At 39.6% G+C, this 22,220-nt stretch overlaps 1 protein-coding gene across 2 annotated transcripts in view; it reads right to left on the bottom strand.

Annotated features, from left to right (window-relative positions):
* Nucleotides 1-21,607, bottom strand: part of pik3r3b (phosphoinositide-3-kinase, regulatory subunit 3b (gamma)) — a 214,830-nt gene extending 193,223 nt beyond the window's left edge. Inside the window, exons 1-2 of one of the 2 annotated variants that reach the window (XM_053635982.1) lie at nucleotides 21,504-21,607; nucleotides 20,283-21,154 (exon numbers count right to left, since the gene is read on the bottom strand). In XM_053635982.1, the coding sequence (XP_053491957.1) occupies nucleotides 20,283-20,625 (343 nt within the window). In that variant the 5' untranslated portion in view covers nucleotides 20,626-21,154; nucleotides 21,504-21,607. The other variant, XM_053635983.1, reaches the window with a different exon arrangement.
* Nucleotides 21,608-22,220: the final 613 nt, after the last annotated feature.

Below are 22,220 nucleotides of genomic sequence, written 5' to 3'. Positions count from 1 at the left end.
TGTGATATACTGGTTTCATGTTGTGTTTCTGTAATCACTAAGCATTGTGTTGTTATTAATATGCACATAAGATCATGAATATACAAAATATATGGATGTTAAGAACCATTTATGATTCTTTATTTAACGATGCGATGTGGTTGCATCGGGTTCTTACGCTGGTTGGGATTAATAAATGTGCACAGGAGGTTTATAAATGTGTTTCATCAATGAGGCCCATTTATTCCTAATTTTCATGACTTTTCATGAATTTTGACTCTCTTATCTATAATAACACTAGGAGTTAAAACTTATGAGACTTGAAGGCCATGACAGATCAGGTTGAATAGCCAGGCTCTCTGCGTGTGATTTCTGATGCCTGCAAATAGCATTTTTAATTAGAGTTGACGCCAATGAAAGAATCTGCTGACTGTAGAGGCTAAGGACGAGTGGGATGATTAGGGCAGGCAGAGCTGAGCATGAAAGCGCTCGGGGAGATTAATCATTGGATGGGATTAGGAAACATATGGTTCAAGTACACGCAAGAGGTCTGGATGTTCTGTATGTAAAAAGCGGTCTGCATGTATGTGAGATTTTAGGCAAGTTGACTGAATCCACTGGGCAAAGATACTGCCCCAGACAATACCTAGCCAGGATTAAAGGTGGCTAAATGCACAGTCTGGACACTTTATCAGATATGTGCATACATTCGTAGACAGAAGGACTGCTTGAGAAAGTAGATAGAAGTGTCTCACGGGGCTAAGGATATAAAGAATAAAAAGCAGCACATTTTCTTGACAGTTTGAGAAGCTGAAAGCTAGATGGAAGCAATAATAACTGGAGCACGGTGACAAGGGCATCAAATATTGAGAGGAAAAGTTACCTGCGAGGCCTGCTTTTGTTTAATGGATGAGTTTTCCTATCACTCACAAAGGGCGCACCATCTGCACGTGAGCCCGTCAGCATACATAGACACTTGTCCTTGTGTGCTCACTGTCAGCTAGAACGGGGACAGCGAGAAAGATTCTTTGTTGTCTTTGCACTGTATCGAAGGGACTGACAGGAAATGGTCACAGCTTTTGTTAACTATCAGTTTCCTGTTGAGTCTCTTTCATTCCTCTGGGGAACAGTGGGACAAATGGGAAAATGGGAGAAACGGGTTGGAGGGGGTGGCCTCTTTTAAGCTCTGGAGAAAAATATGGGAATTCTTTGTTACTACTTTATCCCCCTTTGGATGACTATAATTGGAACTAGAAATAACACTCTTTACTGTAGGTGTAAAACTCTTGGGGCCTGATATACAAAGGAAATGCTGGCACTTTAATATGTGCAGTGAAAGTGTGAACACAAGCAGAAAAAAAAAGATCCAAGCTGATCTAAGCTGAATCGCAGCTGAGCTTAGTGCTTGTCAGTAACTCTAATACAGAGTGAGTTTGGGGCTTCCTGTGGGAGAAATAAAACAATGGGCTTGGACATACAAAAGTGATGCTTACATTCAGTTTCATATTTCACATGCTTTAGTTTAAGGGTGAAAGTATCAAAGGCACTAATGCTAAGGGTGTTTATGCTAACTGGACAAAAAATTAGTTGTATTGTGGAATCATGGAGTTGTTACTGTGATGTACTGCACTGTCTGGTAAGAAAACAGCAAATGTATTTTGTTGTGACTGGTTGCTTCTGTGATGATATAATCTGTCTGTGATTTACACACACCAGTTAAGGACATAACGTTTGGCTAGATCAGTGGTCACCAACCCTGTTTCTGCAGAGCTACCTTCAGCTCCAACCTTAATCGTGGCCACCTGACCATCTAATCACTGCTTTAAGAAGTTCTTGATCAACTAATACAGGTGTGTTAGACTTTGGTTGGAGATAAAACCTGCAGGAAGGCAAACCTCAAAGAATTGGGTTGGTGACTACTGGGAACCTTAAAAATCCTTAGAAAGATGAGTCAGTGCATATCAATATAAAGTTAAAGACCTTCATCCTATGATGAATCTGTTATAGGATGACCCCAATCCCATCCACAGCACACAAGGCCTCTCTGAAATACTTGAAATACTGAATGATTATCATTCAGTAAAAAAAAAAAAAAAATTACACCGAACACAGATACGTTCTGGGGGACCCAAGAGGGAAAAATTAGCAAAAATTACATATAACACACATTGACACACATGATATATTGCACTAATATTTTATATTTATTACATATGTTCATCATTTTTGTGGACAGAAGAAATACAGTTGCAGTGAAAATGATTCAACCTCCATTGCAAATCAGGTTTATTGTCAAAATTTACAGACTTTCAGCTGTTTCCAATGAACAAATCAAACAAAAGCAATTGAAGTAGTTCAACACAACAAATTCTTCAAGTGGTTTCCCCAAATTCAACTGAAAATGCAACTTATAATGACTTCTCCAGTTTCAAAATTATTCAACCCCTTCATGGCGGCATCTTTAGTACTTAGTAGAGCTCCATTTTGCTGTTTTGATCTTCTACAAACGAGTTGCATCGCTTCTGGCAGCATTGCTGAGGAATCTTAGCCTATTCCTCATGAGCAATGGCCTCCAGTTCAGTAATATTTTTGGGTTTGTGTGTTGCAACCGCCTTCTTCAAATCCCACCAGAGATTTTCTATGGGGTTCAAGTCAGGTGACTGTGATGGCTCTGTAGAATCTTCCAGGACTTCTTCTGCAACCAAGCCTTGGTGGAATTTGAGGTATGCTTGGGATTATTGTCCTGTTGGAAGATCCAATGACACCCAAGCTTCAGCTTCCTCTCAGATGGCATGACGTTTTCTCCTAGGATTTCCTGACACTTCAATGAATCCATCTTGCCTTCCACACGCTGCAGATTTCCAGTGCCAGAAGATGCAAAGCAGCCCCAGAGCATCACCGAGCCACCACCATGCTTGACTGTGGACAGCGTGTTCTTTCTTCCTTCTTCTTCCTCCAGACATACCGCTGATCCATCGTGCCGAAAAGTTCCAGTTTTGTTTCATTGCTCCACAGAACAGAATCCCAAAACTTCTGTGATTTATTTATATGATATTGAGCGACTTTTCTTGTGCTTTTGGGTCAGTAGCGGTGTACGTATTGGAGTTCTGATATGGAAACCTTCTGCGTTTAGTACTTGCCTTACTGTCCTCACTGAAACCTCAGTGCCTGTTGCCACCAAGTCTTACTGCAGGTCTTTTGCAGTCACTCTGAGGGTTTTTCACAACCTGCCTTCTCAGAAATCTGGTTGCAGAATTCAGTTATTTCATGTGTTCCAGCTCAAGCACACCTGGTGCAAATAATGAAGCCCTTGATTAGTTGCATCAGGTGTGTTTGAGACAACACCTGTTTTGCGTATTTGTGCAGTCGTGAGGGATTCTATTCAGGGGGTTGAATAATTTTGATTGCAACTGTATAACTCTAACTCAAGGTCATGTAATGCATTTAAATTGATCCAATTTCCTCTCTGCAATCTCTCCGCTGGGCCAAGAAACGGAATATTGTGCATGCTTTAATTAAGCTGAAATTTAGATTGCGCTACAATTTTTATATATGGCAGCAAAACCTGATACCTTTTCAGTAATAAAACTCTTGTGCATCATCGTGTCCAATTTTAACTATAATACTAATCATGCCTTCCCAGGGGCTAAGCACATTTCCCAGATCTCCCACTCTTCCTACTCCTTCCCCACATGTCATCTCTCTAACTTCCTGCCCTGCTTTGACATGCCCCCGTTTCCAGAGAGCGAGAGAGAGAGAGAGAGAGAGAGAGAGAGAGAGAGGGGGGGGGGGGGGGGAGAGGAGCAATGGCTTTGCATGCTGTCTGATCTTTATCTGGGGTGCTGCAGATCTATTTTGGGATGTGCTTTAGTTAAAGTGATGTTTTTCCTGCTCTTCAAATGCTAAGGAGAGACAGGGTGAGAGATATAGAATAGATATAGATGAAAGAGTTAGGGAGGAAAGGCTTGGCAGAGAATCACTCATCATATGTGTGACAAGTAGAGCAGACGCAGGGATCAGTGTGGCAAGGAGGAGGAATAAAAAATGAGGGAGAAGGAGGATGAAGAATATAGCAAGTGAGCAGAAATTAGACAATCAGTTACACAACAAGAGTGTTGAGAAATTGCGGAAAGAGATATTGGATTCAGGCTGACTGACAGTCTCTGGACTTGACGTGAGCACGCTTCAGTATGCATGTTCCTGGTCTTTAACTTACTTGGAGCTGTCTGTCCAGTAAATAACTGTAATTGTCACAGTGAGTACCACTGTTTTCACGAAAAAAAAAAAAAACCATCCCATCGATCTCCGCACCATTAGGATCTCAACACTAGCTTGACTGCATGTGTGAGTGGTGTTTTTGTGGAAATAGGAGCGTTTTTCATGTCTAATTTTGTCAGGTTTTTTTTTTTTCCGTTTCACATCAGGAACCTTCGTCGTCTTGATGAACTGAAGAGTTCCTCTCTCACTCTGTCATCATAATCCCACTCCCTCTCATTACTGGCAATTCGAGCATCTTCCTTTCAGCAGTTTAAAAAGGGTCACGTTCAATAACAGAACAACAGACTTCAATTCACTTAAATTACACAGTGACGGCGAATAACAAAATGGCTGCTGTATTTTGGTCTACAGCAAGGAATGAGCTTTGTTCTTGACAGGCTTAGTGAAAAAGGGCAGATGATGACAAGTGAGAGTAAAAACTTTATGAAGGAGTCTAGTGAAGAAGGATGACTAAAAGCAATAGGAGATGGCTGATCTGGGGAAAAGAAGACAAAAGAGAAGGCAGAGGGAAAAAAAATTGAAGGAATTATTCAAAGGAACTACAGAATATGAGGTCAAAGACAAAGACAGAGACAATGTCTACTTCTGTTTAGAGCTTGTGTGCTATGTGGTTTCACCCAGACAAAGATGGATTCCCTTTTGAGTCAAGATTTCATGCACATGTCTTCTCATGGAGATTTTCCTTGCCACTGTCACCTCTGTCTTGCTCATTAGGGATCTCATCTACATACAAAATTCTATAAAGTTGCTTTTTTACAATATCTATTGTTAACACCAAAACTGAATTAAATATCAGAGTGGTAAATGGTCTGCACTTATATAGCACCTTTTAACCTTAGTGGTTCTACAAAGCACGTTACACTGTGTCTCATTCACCCATTCACACACACACACACACACACACACACACACACACACACACACACACACAAACACCAATAGCAACAGAGCTATTATGCAAGGTGCTCGCCTGCCATTGGGAGCAACTTGGTGTTCAGTGTCTTGCCCATGGACATTCTGGCATGTGCCGGGGATTCGCATGGGCCGGGGACCACCAACCCTGTGATTAGTGGACAACCCGCTCTACCACCTGAGCCACAGCCACCCAGAGAGTATTTCAGAGAATCAGAAAGGTTCCTGTTGAGCCGCTGATGTTGTTGGACTTAAGACTACTAACAATGTTGGTAAGTGCAATCATTTGGAAGGTGTATTATTGTCAAGACTACAAAGCAGGCCTTAGTTCTTAGCCACTTGGCATGGCCACCCCAAACTGGCCAATTTATTTAGTTATTTATTTATTTATTTTAGCAATTTGGAGGAGTCTCAAAGAGTGGGAAGAGATGACAAAATTTGGTTCCAGGCGGTATTTTCTTGAAAACAGCGTTTCTTGTTGGATGCGTACTTGGTTGATGGCAAAAACAGTTACAAAAAGAACAAAGGTTGCACTACAAAGAAAAGCATTTGATTACGATGTAGCGACATGCTTGAAATGAATAGACATGCTAGAAGAGGTGATGAAACACTCCTAACATTAAGAAGTGGAAACATTGCTAGCCATCAGCTGTTAGATATTAAATCTCACAACAGCCTTGTTTTTGTACTATGGCAAATAAATAAGAAAAGGCAAAATAATAAAACTGACTTTGGAAGGAATGACCTAACATGGTGTTTAGTCAAATATCTGGCTAGTGAGCTTTCACTCCTGAGGTTCTCAGTAAAATTTTGGATGAAATAACGTAAAAGAGTTTCACTGTGAGTCCGCTTGTGACTCTAAGAGGGCTTTCACACGTTTTAGTCCGTTTAGTGCATCTGAATCAGGGGTGAAATTGATACTTTTGGCTTGTTTGCTATTTGGTTTGGTTTGGTTTCACACAGCACATAATTAAACCAAAAAATATTTGCAGAGGGGTGGGTGTGCAGGGCTGAAAACATACTTGTAAAAAAAAATAGGCTGATGGAAAAGACAAACAAACCTTTGCCAAGGGCATACAGAAATGACAAAAATCACCCAAGCATGGATAATTATAGAAATAACTCATATTTTATGTATCACATCTAGCATTTATTTTCTCTTTTTTCTATATGTTTGGTTCGCTTCTTGCAGTTGGGTTGCAGTGAGTCAAATCACTTCCTCACTGCATTAGAACCACGTTAGAGATACTTGGCCCAGACCAAGGCTCCCATGCGTTCTGATTGGTTGTCTGGGTCCTCACACGAATCTGATTACACTGTTTTTACCTCTACAAATGACCCACAAAAAGGTTCAAAACAGACTACATTCTGCTGGGCTGGGTAAACTTTTTTAGAATCCAACATTTTCAGTTAATATTGCAACTGTCTGCCACTTGGTTTTGTTGTTCTGGAGACATTAAAGCCATATCTAGTTACATTCTGCTGGGCTGGGTAAACTTTTTTAGAATCCAACATTTTCAGTTAATATTGCAACTGTCTGCCACTTGGTTTTGTTGTTCTGGAGACATTAAAGCCATATCTAGTTACATTGTTCAATTGTTACATTGATACATACAATCAGTTACATTGTACAATCTCAGACCGGCTTTTTGATTGTACAAAAAGCCGGTCTGAGATTAAGTCCCACTTCAGTCCTGGGGACAGATAGGCAATGCCATGCAAATAAGCCTTAGCATGAAAACAGTTAAAGCAATGAGCTGTTCTACGATGCTAGCTTTCTACTACGGCTTACTTTTTCTGCTCTCTTCTATACTTCTGAAGCTTAATAGATTCTTTAAAACGTCAAAATAAAGACTGGTGGCAGGATCGCTTGAGCTGGGTAAACACATTCCACCAAAGTCCAACAAGTGCTAATCTGTAAGAATTCACATGAGCCCAAACTTGTATGGAAAGTTCAAAACAGTTAAGATTAGCACAGTGGAGAAATTTTATTTGTATGAAACCCAACTTGTTATAACGCCTACGGGTTCTGTGTGAAATCTGTTTAGGAGATTTATTTTCAACACACTGAAATGTCAAGTCTTGATCCTATTCATTCTGAGGCATCTTCCTGTTTTAAAGGACACCGACCACAACAAGCAACTATATGCAAAATGCCAAGTGTTGAAGCTATACTGATCTCCTCATCAGTATACATCGAAAAGCTGCTGTTTAAAGTCTTCTATGCCTTGCTACACTCTGGTATGTAAAAGTGCTCGTTCTTCTGTGCTTGACTAAAGCCTAATCTCCAGAGTTATCCACATAGCGTGACAGGTACAGACCATACTAAATCGAGAAGGGAGTTTCCCTTTATGGTGGATGATGACCAACAGAGTGGCCTGGCTCTGCTCTACTGTCAGTCCAACAAGGAGAACGACAAAGGCCAAAGGGGACCTCGATCCAAGCACACCCTGCCATTACGCGGTCTATGGTGGACCCAACCGTCTGCTCACCCAAGCCACAAGTGTGCCACAGAGCACAGAGAACATTCCTCTGTTCCCATGGCAGCCATATTATGTTTACTACAGCCATCAGCACAAGTTTGTAGGTCTGTTCAGCCAACGGTTCTCTCTCATGGTTACTCTTTCAGATCTAATCTTTTATATGCCATATGCTTGAACAATTCTTTTTTTTTTTTTTTTCAAAATCTAAAAACAGCAATAAGTTTGAAATGTTTTATACAAATAATGTGATATTTCTCTTGCAGTCTATTTAAGCAAGTTTAGTCTCTACGTTCCAGAGACATCAATGTCAAAATCAGCAAACTCAACAGACCTTCCCTTTATGCTAGGACTATTAGGGCAGAAGCTAACTTCTCAATCTTCCTGAGCTTATTTTATGGAGTGGGTATACGAGGGCATAATTCAAACAGGCCAAGTCTTTGACAGGACTGCATGGTCGCGTACATACACACAATGGAAAATCTGAGGTTTTGAAGTAGTGACCTGTTCCTTTCACCTTCAGTCAAAAAAACCAACACGATGCATAAAGAAAAAGCCATCGGATCCTGTTTCTGCTCACCTCATCTAATAGCAAGGGAAGAAGAGTGCAGAGGAAATGAACGACATGCCAAAAAGGACAATGCTGAGGCGTAGAGACACATTGGGGGTATGAAGGGGGGGTGATTGGAGAAGGAAGAAGACAAGAGGCCAAACCCATAAGAGAGGTTCAAGGGCAGTTCAAACCAAGCTTTGGAAATAAGTGTACTAAAAACAAAACGCCATCCAAGTGAGCTCATGTGCGTGTCTTGAGGGAAAACACTGAGCAGGGTTGTGAGTCTGAAACAGAGAAAGCCTTGAAGCCTTGAAATCACAGCATATTACAAATTACAGAAACTTAAAAGGTTGATATAACTGAGTTTCAGGCTCCACAGAGAGAGATTTACAACGGACCAAATTCTTTTTAACATGACCAGGACATTCAAACTGACTGTCCATCAGTGGTGGAATGAACTTCCAACCTCAATCCGGACAGCAGGATCTGTCACTATCATCAAAAAAACGGCTAAAAACCCACCTCTTCCGTAAACACCTAACTAACCCCTACCTTATACCCCCCCATGCCCCCAGTTAAAAAAAAAAAACAAGTCTCTTACACCTCTACTCAATTCAAGGAGTCAATTCAACTCAATTCAAAATCTTGTACGGAAGCACTACTTGTATTGTTCTCCGCCTGAAATATCGCTTTGCTTGTATTTCCTTATTTCTAAGTCGCTTTGGATAATATCGTCTGCTAAATGATTAAATGTAAATGGCTGGGACTGGATAAACCAACAACAATGAGAGAGTTAATGCTGTACGACTTTGTGGATGTCAACTGGGGGTACTAAAACCGTTCACTTCAAACATTTAGTGTTAAGCACACTAACGGTGTCACGCTTTGATACTCTCCAAAATGAAATCTGTATGTGTCCACAATGCAAAAATGCATCATAGTTAACGTATCACAATGTGGAATACGTACTACATCAGTTGTTAATTGGTTCATCTTCATTATATTATCCTGCCATTCTTCCATAAACTTTGTTTAATTTAGAAGAGTTCATCATTTTGGATTGCGAGCCTAAATAGTCTGTTGATTTCAGCCTGCAAAAAATAAAACTGTACAACATCTTAGAGCTTTTTCTGAAGCTTGCTTTCATGTTTTTTTTTTAATTATTATTTATTTTCTAAATTAAACAATTAATATACTTCATACTAAAAGAGCTCACAGTATGGGATGTCCTTTGCTAAAATATACTAAAATTAATTTTATCTAGCTTTTTATCAGCCTCAAAATTGAAGACATATCACTATTTCTTACAAAGCTTTCTCATGAATATTTTTCACATTTGTCACAGTAAATAGTAATTTCATATTAAGGAAAAAATAGGGTATAGCTCTTATGAAATAATAAATGATCTAAAACAGACAATACCAAAAAACCCAAAATGTCCAAAACTACAGAGGTCTGGACCTCTGTGTCCTCACAGCTAATTACAGCCATGTTTGTGACTGTTGATATGTGAAAAGAGATCCACTCATTCATCTTCATTCATTCGTTCAATCTCTCTATCCAGGTCATGATTGTGGAGGATCCTGGGAACACTGAGAAGACTCAGGAGATTTCACCCCAGATGGAACTGCTCGCAGGTCACATTGAACACACACATTTACACCTAGGGGGCAATGTAGCACGGTTTACTCTCTGTGTGGGGATTCATATGTTCTCTCTGGGTTCTCCAGTTTCCTCCCACACAGAGTAAACCGTGCGACCCACTGTGCCACCGTGCTAAATTTAACACAAAGGATCGGCTATGCTAGGAAAAGATTGAGGGACTCTGCTGAAAGGATAAAATGTCACCCCAACTTACAGTTGTGTTGTCTGTGAATATGCTAATACTTGACCTTCAAACTATTCCCAGCTATGGAGCAATGGGTTCTCTGTCATGGCTAACCTTTAGATGAACATGTTTTCAAAATTAGCCTTACTGATTACAATAAAGCTTTGACTTTCTCTCCAGCCCCTAGCCGCTAGCAAATGTTCACAAAGGGAACTTTCTGGCCATCACTCCAGCTTTCCGTTGCATGCCACAGAACAGTTCTTACATGTCTAAGTGGTTGATCTCACTCCACACATTTGATTTATGTGAGTAAATCAAATTTGTGTGTTCAGTAAGGCTTTGCACAAGCAAGGAATCCTTGGTCTTGAAACTTGTTAGGCTTTTTGAATGTTCTGAAGATGGCGCCGCTTCGAACACATGGGAAGAGTTCAAGCAAGCAAGCAAGATGTAAGTGGAAAGTAAACTTAGGACAAGGCCAAGGCAAAAGACTAGCACCTGTGTCAACATGGCTTTTTGGGTCGTATACACTGATGCTGGACCGCAGTGTCTTTCAGGGATATTGTACAGTACGTTTACAGACAAGATAAAAGAAGCACGAGCAGGGCAACTATTTAACTTGAAGGCACAGCTCAGGCGATTGGGCCAACTGCTGTCTCTGGCAAACTCAAGGCTCTTTTAAAGTCTTGCTAGACCCTCATTTCCTACAATACTTCTTTTATTAAAGGGCGAAATGAAAATCCCTGGAATTGCAAGCTACTGCAAACTATGATCTCAGTACTTTTACCTTCCAACTTCCTTAAATCTTGATACACTGTAATTAAGCATAATGAATAAAGGATCTTCGGAAAGACATTAATACATAATGACTGAAAACAATGTTAATCTACTTTAAAGAGTTTTCTTCAAGAAAAGGATAAGCTCCCTGAAGCAGACTGTTTGGGCGATTAGTCCTTGACTGTTTGGGCAACTAGTTCCTGCACATCCTGGTAGACAGAGCCTCTGTTCTCCCTCAGCACACTGACAGTTGGCATGCTTTCACCCACAACTGGATAAGCTTTACTCTTATCCTTTCGCTCCCTCCCTTGCTTACTCTGTGGCACAGTTTGTGGCCCATCCTCCAGTTCGTAAATGCCAAAAACAAAAAGACCATTCATTGTAATAAGAGAGAGCGGAGAAAAATTCGAACGGGCATGTTTGGTACAAAGTGTACCCAAAGATAAACGTCAAACATCCAACTTCCTAGATTAGACCTTCAGTCTTTCAATGTCTCTGTCTTTCTGTCATTGGGTTGCAGCTCCTGGCTTGTGCTCGAATCATAACACAGAGAAGGTGAACTGACAGCTCGAGCCAAGCCTCTCTCTGGAGTGCAGATTGGATTAGTGCACGTTGCCCACAGCAAACTTGGCTTTCCAGAGGTGCATTAGTGTTAATGGATGCAGCAATTTGCAGTGCTAATGCAAATGGATGTGTACATATAAGAGCAATTTGCCCTGACTATAGCACGTGAACTCTGAAGGATATTAGAGTGTGTGTATGAGAGAGTGCGTGAGGTAAATGTCTGCTCTTATTCTTCAAAACCGAAATAATCCCCTTTGGTCCATCGGTTCTGTCCTCTGACACTGTCAGTCAGCTTGGTTCCGTCTCTTCCAATGTCCGTGACTGTGTCAAAAACCTTGGTGTTATTTTTGACTCCACACTGTGCTTTGATAAGCAGATTAGTGCTGAGGTAAAACAGTTTCGTTCAGTTAAGATCTATTTCTAAAATCAAGACGATGCATTCCAAAAAGGACCTCGAAACTGTTATTCATGCGTTTATAACATCTAGGTTGGACTATTGTAATTCGCTCTACTGATCTACTGATTCGAACTACTGATCGTTTGCAGTAGGTACAAAATGCAGCAGCCAGATTACTGACTGTTGTTTCGTGTTGATTTTAAAACTGTGCTTTTTGTTTTTAAAGCTTAGTGGTTAGCACGTTCGCCTCACACCTCCAGGGTCCGGGGTTCGATTCCCGCCGGGGCCATGTGTGTGTGGAGTTTGCATGTTCTCCCTGTGCTGCGGGGGTTTCCTCCGGGTACTCCAGTTTCCTCCCCCAGTCCAAAGACATGCATGGTAGGCTGATTGGCGTGTCTAAAGTGTCCGTAGTGTAAGTGTGTATGTGATTGTGCCCTGCGATGGACTGGCACCCTGTCCAGGGTGTACCCCGCCTGGTGCCCGATGCTCCCTGGGATAGGCTCCAGGTTCCCCTGCGACCCTGAAGAAGGAGTAAGCGGTAGAAGATGGATGGATGGATGGACGGATGGACTTTGTGTGGAGTATATTTGTGATCTTCTCACCCCGTACACTGCTTCAAGACACCTTCGATCATCCAGTTAATTACTGCCCTCAGTTCCTCGTTCACGTTTTAAGGCTAAACGTGACCAGCCTTTCTCCGTGGCTGCTCCTAGGCTTTGGAATAGTCTTCCTCTCCACATTACATCTTCCTTCTGTTTGTGTGTTTAAATCTTCTTTGAAGACTTATTTGTATGCTTTATCTTTTAATCGAGGGTATAAATTTTACATTGGTCTTATCTTTCTTTTTTGTTTACTCTTCATTTGATTAAATTCTGTTTTATATTTCTTGTACAGCACTTTGGTTTCAACATCTGTTGTTTTAAAATGTGCTTTATAAATCAATAAACTAAACGTCTTCTAAATATCTACATGACTACACTCATAGCCATCAAAGTCACAGTGCCTCCGGGAAAAGTTCCTAATATTAGTGGATCATTCAAACACTTTGAATCACCACATGTTCTTGTTACACAACAATGATAAATACAGAGTGTTACATAAGAGATTGCATCCGTTGTTGTCGATGTTGTTCTTTCAGCTGCTCTCGTTAGGGGTCACCACAGCACATCATTGGTCCGCACATTTGATTCGGCGCAGGTTTTACGCCAGATGCCCTTCCTGACGCAACCCTCCCATGGGAGCGTCACTTAGTGCAACCCAGTGGCTGGGACGGTTCCCTGGCCGGGAATCGAACCACGGGGACAGCACAGGATGCTTAGCCGCTGGACCACTAGGGACTAAGAAACTGCATGAGAATTGCTAATATACCATTCATATCGTCCTATTTACTGAGAAATTCCATCTGAAATTCCATCTGCTTTCAGCTTGTATCAAATATACATTTTCATACTGTTGCCCTCAAAATGACCACTGCACTGAAAAGCAGTATTAGCTAGTTTGTTTTTTCGGACAAAAACAGATGTGTATGGTACATCATTCTCTCTAACAAAGACAGTGTTTATCATTGCCTCTAGGACTGACAATATACAATAGCAGTCTTAAACAGCACACAAGAACAAGGCTTTGTGTGGTCCTGGCTTTGCTCTGAGGTAGAACTGCAGGCACATACTCGAAGTTCAAGAGCAGGACAGGCTGGTGCCAGTCTTAGAGTGTTTCCTCCTTTATAACATGGTTACATATCGAGAAGATTCTTTGCAAGAGCGAAATGCAATCACACTGGTGAAAAAGTGAAATACAATATGCAAACAGTATTTTTCGTCGTAAGTGACAAGAAGAAAATGTACCACACTGAAAAGCAACACATTCACTGCGTCACTTGATCTCCTGTTAAATGCCACAGCCTTAATAAAATAAACAATGACGTTAGTTAGCATGCTAAATAGGCAGTTCCGAGTCAGTTAAGAGTGGTAGCATTTGGCTTCATTTTCTTCTTCCTTTTTTTTTTTATATATTTCCAACCAGAAAAAACCTAATATAATTTAGTATATGCTGTGACTCCAAGCTGACAGGACCACAGGTGGATTACAGCTAAACTTAGATAAAATGCTAAATGCTAGCTAACTAGCTAGCATATCCTGGCTGAACCATCCAAAATTTTGCTTGCAAGCAATGATTGATCACAAGGAAACATAACGCTGGTGTTCCGTAGAATGTTTAGCTAAGCCTAATGTTTATTACTGATTTTACATTTTTACAGCTCTAAGTCGATAAAGAAAGCTAGTTAGACCAACTCAAGCCGTGAAGTAGCATTTGGCTTAATTTTTCTCCCTTTTGTTTTGTATCATCTATCTGTTGAGATAATTCATTAGCATTTAGATGTCTTTCTAACCTATAGAAAAACTTGCTGTCTGTTTGAAACCATTCTAATGTCCAAACTTTTTATGCTGTGTTCTAGCCAGCTCAGTGACTCTGGCGTTTCCAAGTTTGATCTCCATAGCAACAGTTAAAAAGCCTGTACAGGGCTTGGGATGAATGGGACATTTGTCCATTTAATAAGAAAAAGCAATAAATCATTATTTTTACACATTTATATAAAAAAAAGTTTCCATAAAAACCAAACCTAATATTGTATACTCTGAGTCTAATAGCAGGATCTATATCTACAAGTTGGCATTCGTTCTCATTTTCTAGTGCAGCCACACCTAACCAACCTACATCCACCCAAATTTGTTAATCCACTCTATTAGGAAATCCTTACTGATGCTGTAATATCTTAAGGGCCTAATAAGGTTTTGAGAAGGTTAACGAGGTGAAATTGCTCCACCACATTTTGTAGTCACAATGAATGTGACTGGAGTAAAGCGGCATGGAGGCCAAGGAGTGTTCTGCCAGACTCTCAGATTAATCTGCACCTCCCTGCCACGGGGGAGAAGACGAAATGAATGAGTCACAGCTGTCCAGGTCCATAGCTACAAACACAGAACTTAGTGACTTTTTAAAGCAGAGAGTGGAAATGCAGTACCTCAACTAATGCCAAAGATTACTGGCTTAAAGCGGCAGTAAGGGAAAGTTTGGTTTGTGATGGATAAAAAAGATCCAGGTTCCTAAAAGACTTTCAGTTAGCAAAAAAAAAATGCTATAAGAAATCATTAACAAGGATAGTGTTGTAATCAGGATAATCATTTCTTTGTGAAACAGGTTGCATTAGCATATTTTTATGCAAATGTTTCACCTAGCATCAGGTAGAGGACACAGCAGGCTGTCTGCAGCAGTGCACTGCTGTGTCCTGTCTCTCACTAAAAATAGTCACAAATGAGGCAATGCCGCATGACCTGCACGTCCGACTGCTGCAAAGGCTTTGGCGCAGACAAGATGTACTCACACACAATCAGCAAAGATCCAGATCCAGACCCTATCAGCCCAATGTCTCTGCCATTATTCCTTCTGACTGAGAACAACTCTAAATACATCATTTTCTAATCAAACAAACCATTAATAGTTTTAAGAACCAGAAGAGTCAGTTGTGCTTATAATGTTACGTGAGTGATCAGACAGTGTTGGAGATCAGCTAATAAGGTTATTAATAAGGTTAATGTTAAGTGTGGTTAACTATTATGCATTGGCATAGAGGTCGTCACCAATCACCAAACCAATCAGTTGAAACATTTTGTCACAGAGCTGATAAACATATGCCCTCCATAAGGTCCCCTCCACTAATATTGGCACCCTTGGTAAATATGAACAAAGAAGACTGTGAGAAATTGTCTTTATTGTTTAACATTTTGATCTTTTGTTTAAAAAAAAAAAGTCACAAAAATACTCTGCTCTCATGGATATCAAACAATTGCAAACACAACACAGGTTTATCCAGAAAAAATATCTTTGTTAAATATAGGTGTGCAACAATTATTGGCACCCCTATGAATTCATATGAGAATAATATATTTAAAGTATATTCCCATTGATATTTAAAAAATTTTTAGTACATCTGGATGACTAGGAACAGGAAATTGTTCAACCATGACTTCCTGTTTCACAGGGATATACATATGAGGTAACACAGGCCAAATTCACTTAGTCATTCATAACAATGGGTAAGACCAAGGAATATAGCTGTGATGTGCGGCAAAAAGTTGTTGAGCTTCACGTAATGGGAATTGGCTATAAGAAATGATCCAAAACATACATCAAAATCAACACAAAAATGTTTTACTGACTACAAAATCAAGATCCCAGTCCCCTGACTTGAACCCCATAGAAAACCTGTGTGGTGAACTGAAGAGGAGAGTCCACCAGCATGGACCTTGAATTTTGAAGGATCTGGAGAGATTCTGTATGGAGGAATGATCTCAGATCCCTTACCATGTATTCTCCAACCTCATCAGGCATTATAGGAGAAGACTCATAGCTGTTATCTTGGCAAAGGGACGTAGCACAAAATATTGACTAAAAGGGTGTCGATAATTTTTGCACACCTATATTTAACAAAGTTTTTGTTTGATAAACCTGTGTTGTGTTTACAGTTGTTTGATATCCATGAGAGCAGAGTATTTTTTTTTACTTTTTTTAACAAAAGATCAAAAGTTGCTAGACAGTTTTTCACAGTCTTCTTTGCTCATGTTTACCAAGGGTGTCAATATTATTGAAGAGCACTGTAGCTCACCGACTCAAGTTTTATAAACATGAACCATAGTAGCTTATGTTGTGATTTCTCTAATCTCATGCATTTACATAAATTATTTAGCAGTAAGCAGCTCATCAGATGACAGACTAGCTACATTAGGTCAGACAGAAATGGTTTTCATTTTATTTACCCTCTCTGGCCTGATTAGCAAACTGAAGCCATGGCATGATTGGGGAAAAAAAAAAGTTGACTACAAAGTAAAATGTTTAAAGACAAATTTGCATTTATTCCCTTGTGGCAAATTCAAAAGAGATCATCAGAGTCCATGGCACTAGTAAAAATCAGTAATGTGGAGCACCACTACAAAACAAAACAAACACTTCAAATTGTCTATAGCCATTACCTCGCTATTCAACATGTTGTCATGTTTGTTTATTAGCTGGAATATTATGCAACTGGACCTTTACAAATTTTAGTACAATAACCCTGCACTGGCATAGTATTACTAGCATTATTATTAGCAGAATAATTAGGCCTGTGCTCTAAAATAAAATTAGAAATGCCTCTCTAAAAGTCAAAATACTGTATTCATTATCTAAATAGCCACAGCTTGTTATTTGCTAATCTTTCGCAATATTAGACCTCATGAGGATTAGATGAGGGCTAATTGCCTATTTCATTAGCAATGAGAATCTTTAGATGCTAACGGAATAGGACTCACCAAGCCACATACAATGGAGTTCTCACTCTTTATCCATCCAAGTTTACTTCATATTGTTCTGTCACGCCTTAAGCATTGTTGTGAACATTGGCCCCCTTGTCATGATCATCTAATACTATGTTATCTCATCTAATCTTTCACAGAAATTTGCTAAATTACCAAAGATTTTCCACAGATTTGGGCCAAGATGCGTTATGTGACGTCGTCACAATGCGCATTCAGCTAAAGCCCCCTTCGAGTCACGTGTGTCAAACATGAGTACAACTAAAAGGTCTCATTTACCTACAAACATCACTGCGAAAGACACATGAGGAAAGTAGTTTTCCTCAAAACAGCACAAAACAATGTAAATTTTGAAAAAAACAGCAGCAAAATCAAGCATTTTTGATCACAACGATCACAAAAAAACTCTTCAAAATCCTGTGCGAACTGTCTAATACCACGCTATGTATGTATAGTCCCAGTCTCCAAATGATGCCACGTTGTTTAATAACCAAGCCGCTTCCTCTCTGAACAGAGATTTTTTTTCCCCTATGCATCCTCCAACCAGCAAATGGCTTCTAGATCCTTTGAAAGCTGCCATCCACGTTATATCTCAGGTATAATGTCTTCATGAATGAACAATTGAATGTCAACTGGATTAGCTGGTAGCAACTACTGTAATTCCTCGTTTGTTCCGTAGCACACTGGATCTACTTGTGGGAACATCAAAGCTTTGGATTCTCCATTAATAATGGATGTGCACTAATCTCTTTCATCTGCCATTCCTTAAACACATATGGTGAGATCAAGACAGGATTTCTGCACTTAATCCATGCTCATTCCACTTCCAGAGATGCGACCGAACTAATGGAGTTTTCTCTATGCAGAGCCAGAGTTTCACGTCCACAGCTGCTGTCACTGCAGTGAGTGTGTGGGGTGAGTTCTTTCACCTGAAGAAGCTCACATGATTAGACACAATCTAGCGGGCCAGGGGGCTTTGTGGACATAAAGCTCTACACACCCTTTTTACACTCCGATAGCTATCCCTAAAAAAAGAAGCTCTAGGAATGAATTAACTGACCTGAAAAGCCTACCAGTTAATGTGTCTGTTCCAGGATCCATGGGCAAATTGGTTTCTCTCATGTTCAACTAGAAATCCAGTAAAATCCATTAAGAAACACAAACTAAAGCGCCAATCCCATAAACCACTTCCACAAGATAAACCACTAGTACAAGAGTTCACTGTAAATAGACTAACAGGCTACTGCTTATGGCAGTCAGATTTCACAAACTTTAAAAAAAAAATGTGTGTGTTTGTTTTGTAACACAAAAACTGATGTATTAAATTAAATTGGGAAAGTTTAATGTAAGCCTTAAAGGTACTACACAGCAAAAATGTAAGGATGTACTCTTAGGTGTTTTGCTAAATTGCTGATAGCTAGGCCTTGAAAAAAAATCATTAAAAGAGATCCCTTAAGGTACAAACTATGAACGCATGTAAGCTGTTTTGTCTGACTTTGTAACTTAGTTTAAAAAAAACATTAAAAAACATATAAATATATGTTTAACATATATTATGTATAACATATATATAACATATATAAAGTGATATTACACCTGCAATATCTCTGAAAATGGTACTATGACACTATTATATCGATATTATATCGTCTTATTGCCCCGCCCTACATTTGACTCATTGAGATGGACAGTTTGAACGAATCAGCTCGATGAATTGAATCAAATGTTCCATCACTACTATAAACGAACCGGGAATGAAGCACTACCATGATGGCAATAGGCCCAAGATTGCAGCAGAGTATCTACTGGAAGCAATGCCCAAAAGTTCCACCAGTGCGGCAATAAAGCATGCTAGATTTTGATGACATCGCTTACAGAAGCTTTAATGGATCTTAATTTAGCACTGCTAAAGCAACCAGTACCACTAGGTTTTCTTCCACCCATATTAACCCAAACTTCCCATTCCTTCCTGAGAAAATTATCCATGCTGTGAGCTGACGGTGTTCTACAGTGAATCAATGGCACTTGTTAATGACTGGCCGTGTGTACACCCCAATGCACCACTGATCAATAATTCAAGATGAGTCCTTGTTTTTCTTTGGGCTCGAGCATGTCATACTTACCCACTAAAAGAGGATTTAGAATGATGAAAAGCATAAATGGCACAATAGTTAAATAGTTATAGTTACAGTTGTTATAGTTATATAGTAATAATTTTAGTTACAGTTATAGTCATATAATATAGTTACAGTTATATCTATAGCTATATAGTTATAGTAGTAGTTTTTCAACTATTATCAATTTTATTATAGCAATAGTTAAATAGTTATAGTTAGAGTTGTTGTAGTAATATTTTTAGTTATTGTTATAGTCATATAATTATAGTTACAGTTATAGCTATAGCTATATAGTTATAGTAGTAGTTTTTTTATGACTACAATGGTGGAGGATATTAGCTTGTTATAGTTATAGTTACGGTTATATAGTTATAGTGACAGCAGTTATATAATTATAGCTGTAGTTATGGCAGTTATTCTTTTTTAATGGCTACAGTGGTGGAGGATATTAGCAACTATTATCACTATTATATTTTGTTATAATTATAGATATACAGTTATAATCATATAGGTATAGTTGTAGTTATCGTTATAGTCATATAGTTAGTTGGAGTTAAATAGTTATTTTTATAGTTATACTTAAAGTTTAATACCTATAGTCATAGCTAAATAGTTATATTTATATATTTATTATACAGTTATATATTTATTATTTTCATAGTTTTAGTTATCGTTGTAGTCATAGTTACATAGTGATACTTAGAAGCCTAATTGACTGGTCACTTGAATTAAATGGATTCGAGCCAAACTTCAAGAATTTAAGAAACACTGATATCAATATATTTGTAGTTCTGAAGGTGGAAAGTTCAGAAACATGGATCCCATAAATAAATATAATGGTACACACTTGTCTAATGTAACTACTAATATTTAAACTATGTTTGTAAAGAATTCTGTACTGCATTTAAAAGCTACAAAATGTTTCAGAAGCACTATAACTAAATAGGAACAACACATTTTTGCTTGAATATTTACTCTTTACTTATTTACTAATATTCACTACTCCTAAACACCCCTCATGTTTGTACACACGTACACATGGTAACACTCACCCCCTGAAGCGCAAGCTCCTGGAGGCTGGGGTCCTACAGGTGTTTGGGGTCCTCCAGGGGTTGGGGGAACAGGTCTAGGCCAGGGTTTTCCTGCAGGTAGGCCCACACGCACAACCCCGACGTATTCCACGAACGTCCCCGGGAAGTTGCCTTTCTCTTTGGTGCGTTCGTTTGTGCCATGGAGCCAGCCCGCGGGGTTCTTCTCATCACCCTCCTGGTAGTCCGGGGTCAGAATTGCTAGCTTGCTGACAGTAAGGAGGTCTCCGGGCTGCAGGGAGATGTCATCTCCTCTCTCTCGCTTGTACTCATACAGTGCACGGTACTGAAAACTGTCTGAGCTCATTGTGCATGCACTTTTTTTTTCTCTTCTGGATTTGGATTGTTTATTTAAAAAGATTTTTTTTTTTTTAAATCCTGAATTAGCGTTTTGGTATGTCCTGAGAACTGATCAACATTTGGATTATTTCCTCGTAGAGGAAGGAGAGGAAGCCATTACTGCACACTTCCTGAATTCGTCCAAGGTACACTTGAAGTCTGGGGTGATGTGTAGTATGTATGCAGGCAACTGAAGAACACTATGGACAGAGAATTCGGTAACAGCCCCAGTCTCATTAAAAGACGGTGCCAAGGAGGGGTGTGCGGGAACGAGGTTGGAAGCGCTGATTTGGGCACAGAGAGATCTGCAGCGTGGACGTCTGTAGGTCCTGCAGAGCTGGCGACGACCGCCAGACGGTAAAGCAACATTTATTAAATTGTCCTCTCAGGCTGGTGTCAGATGTGGTCCCACAGACAGACACACATGAGTAGTCCCTGTCCATCAATCCAAAGTCCACTTCACTTCGCTTGGTGGTCTAAACGAATTACTCAGCAACCTGAAAGTTATGATGATTATAAAAAATAAAATATTAAAGAAAAAAATAAAGAAATAAAAAAGAGATTATAATGCATCCCTACAATGTATGTAAATATTTTAAACTTCTGGACTAGTACTCAGACTGCACACTGCATACATATGCAATAACAGCTTGAACTATGAGTCTGCATTATGATTGAAATACCTGCATCACATTAGAGCATTTTAAAGCTCTTCTGCGCATCAGCATACATGTACACACTACTCCAAGCCCAAGCAGAGCGCACTGAGACCAGATGCGTGATCGTACCAGTGGCAACTTAAGCCTGCACAAACTCGACTCTCCGAGCGACCGGGCAAAAACTTACCGTCTTCCGAGTCTAAACGCGAATAATCCCACAAGAGAGTGCGGCTGTAAGGTCACAGTAATGACAGTGCACGTTTCATTCGCCTCCATAAGTGAGCGTGGCTTGGTGAGAGACGCCCAGCCGGACCGCTGCTGCTGGTGACGGGCGAGTCGCGAGAGAATCGGTTCTTTTTGAACGACTCTTTTCAGGGAGTTGACAGAATCGACTCGCGGCTTAAATGAATCAGACCTTTTGGCACATTATTATTTAAATTAAAATGATACATTTGTAAATACTTTGCTCAATCATGAGCCATATTATTTATTTATTTATTTATTTATTTTATTATATATATATATATATATATATATATATATATATATATATATATATATACACACACACACACATACAGTATGAATGTGTGTTATAGCAGCATGTTCACCACAGAGTGCAAACTGTTAGAGAATGTAGTACAGCTTAGAAACCTGTAAAATCACAGCAGAACACTAGTCTAAAATCAGCCCAAACCCTCATGCCAATACCAAGATGTATGTATTTCTACTAGCTCCCAGTACATCATAATTCTTTGATTTTTCCTTGATGCCTTCTGAGAAATCAATTCTTGTAGGAACGCCATTCTCCTACAAGGAGTCGTTCGTCAGGGCCTAAACCGTGATCGCTGCAGTCTGGGGGTGAACGGTGCCTGGAGATACAACACGTCTATGATATTAGACA

This window comes from Ictalurus furcatus, chromosome 11 (genome assembly GCF_023375685.1).
Source record: "Ictalurus furcatus strain D&B chromosome 11, Billie_1.0, whole genome shotgun sequence".
NCBI classification, from domain to species: domain Eukaryota; kingdom Metazoa; phylum Chordata; class Actinopteri; order Siluriformes; family Ictaluridae; genus Ictalurus; species Ictalurus furcatus.
Note: the sequence above shows the minus strand (reverse complement) of the source record. Positions and strands in the feature narration are given on the sequence as shown.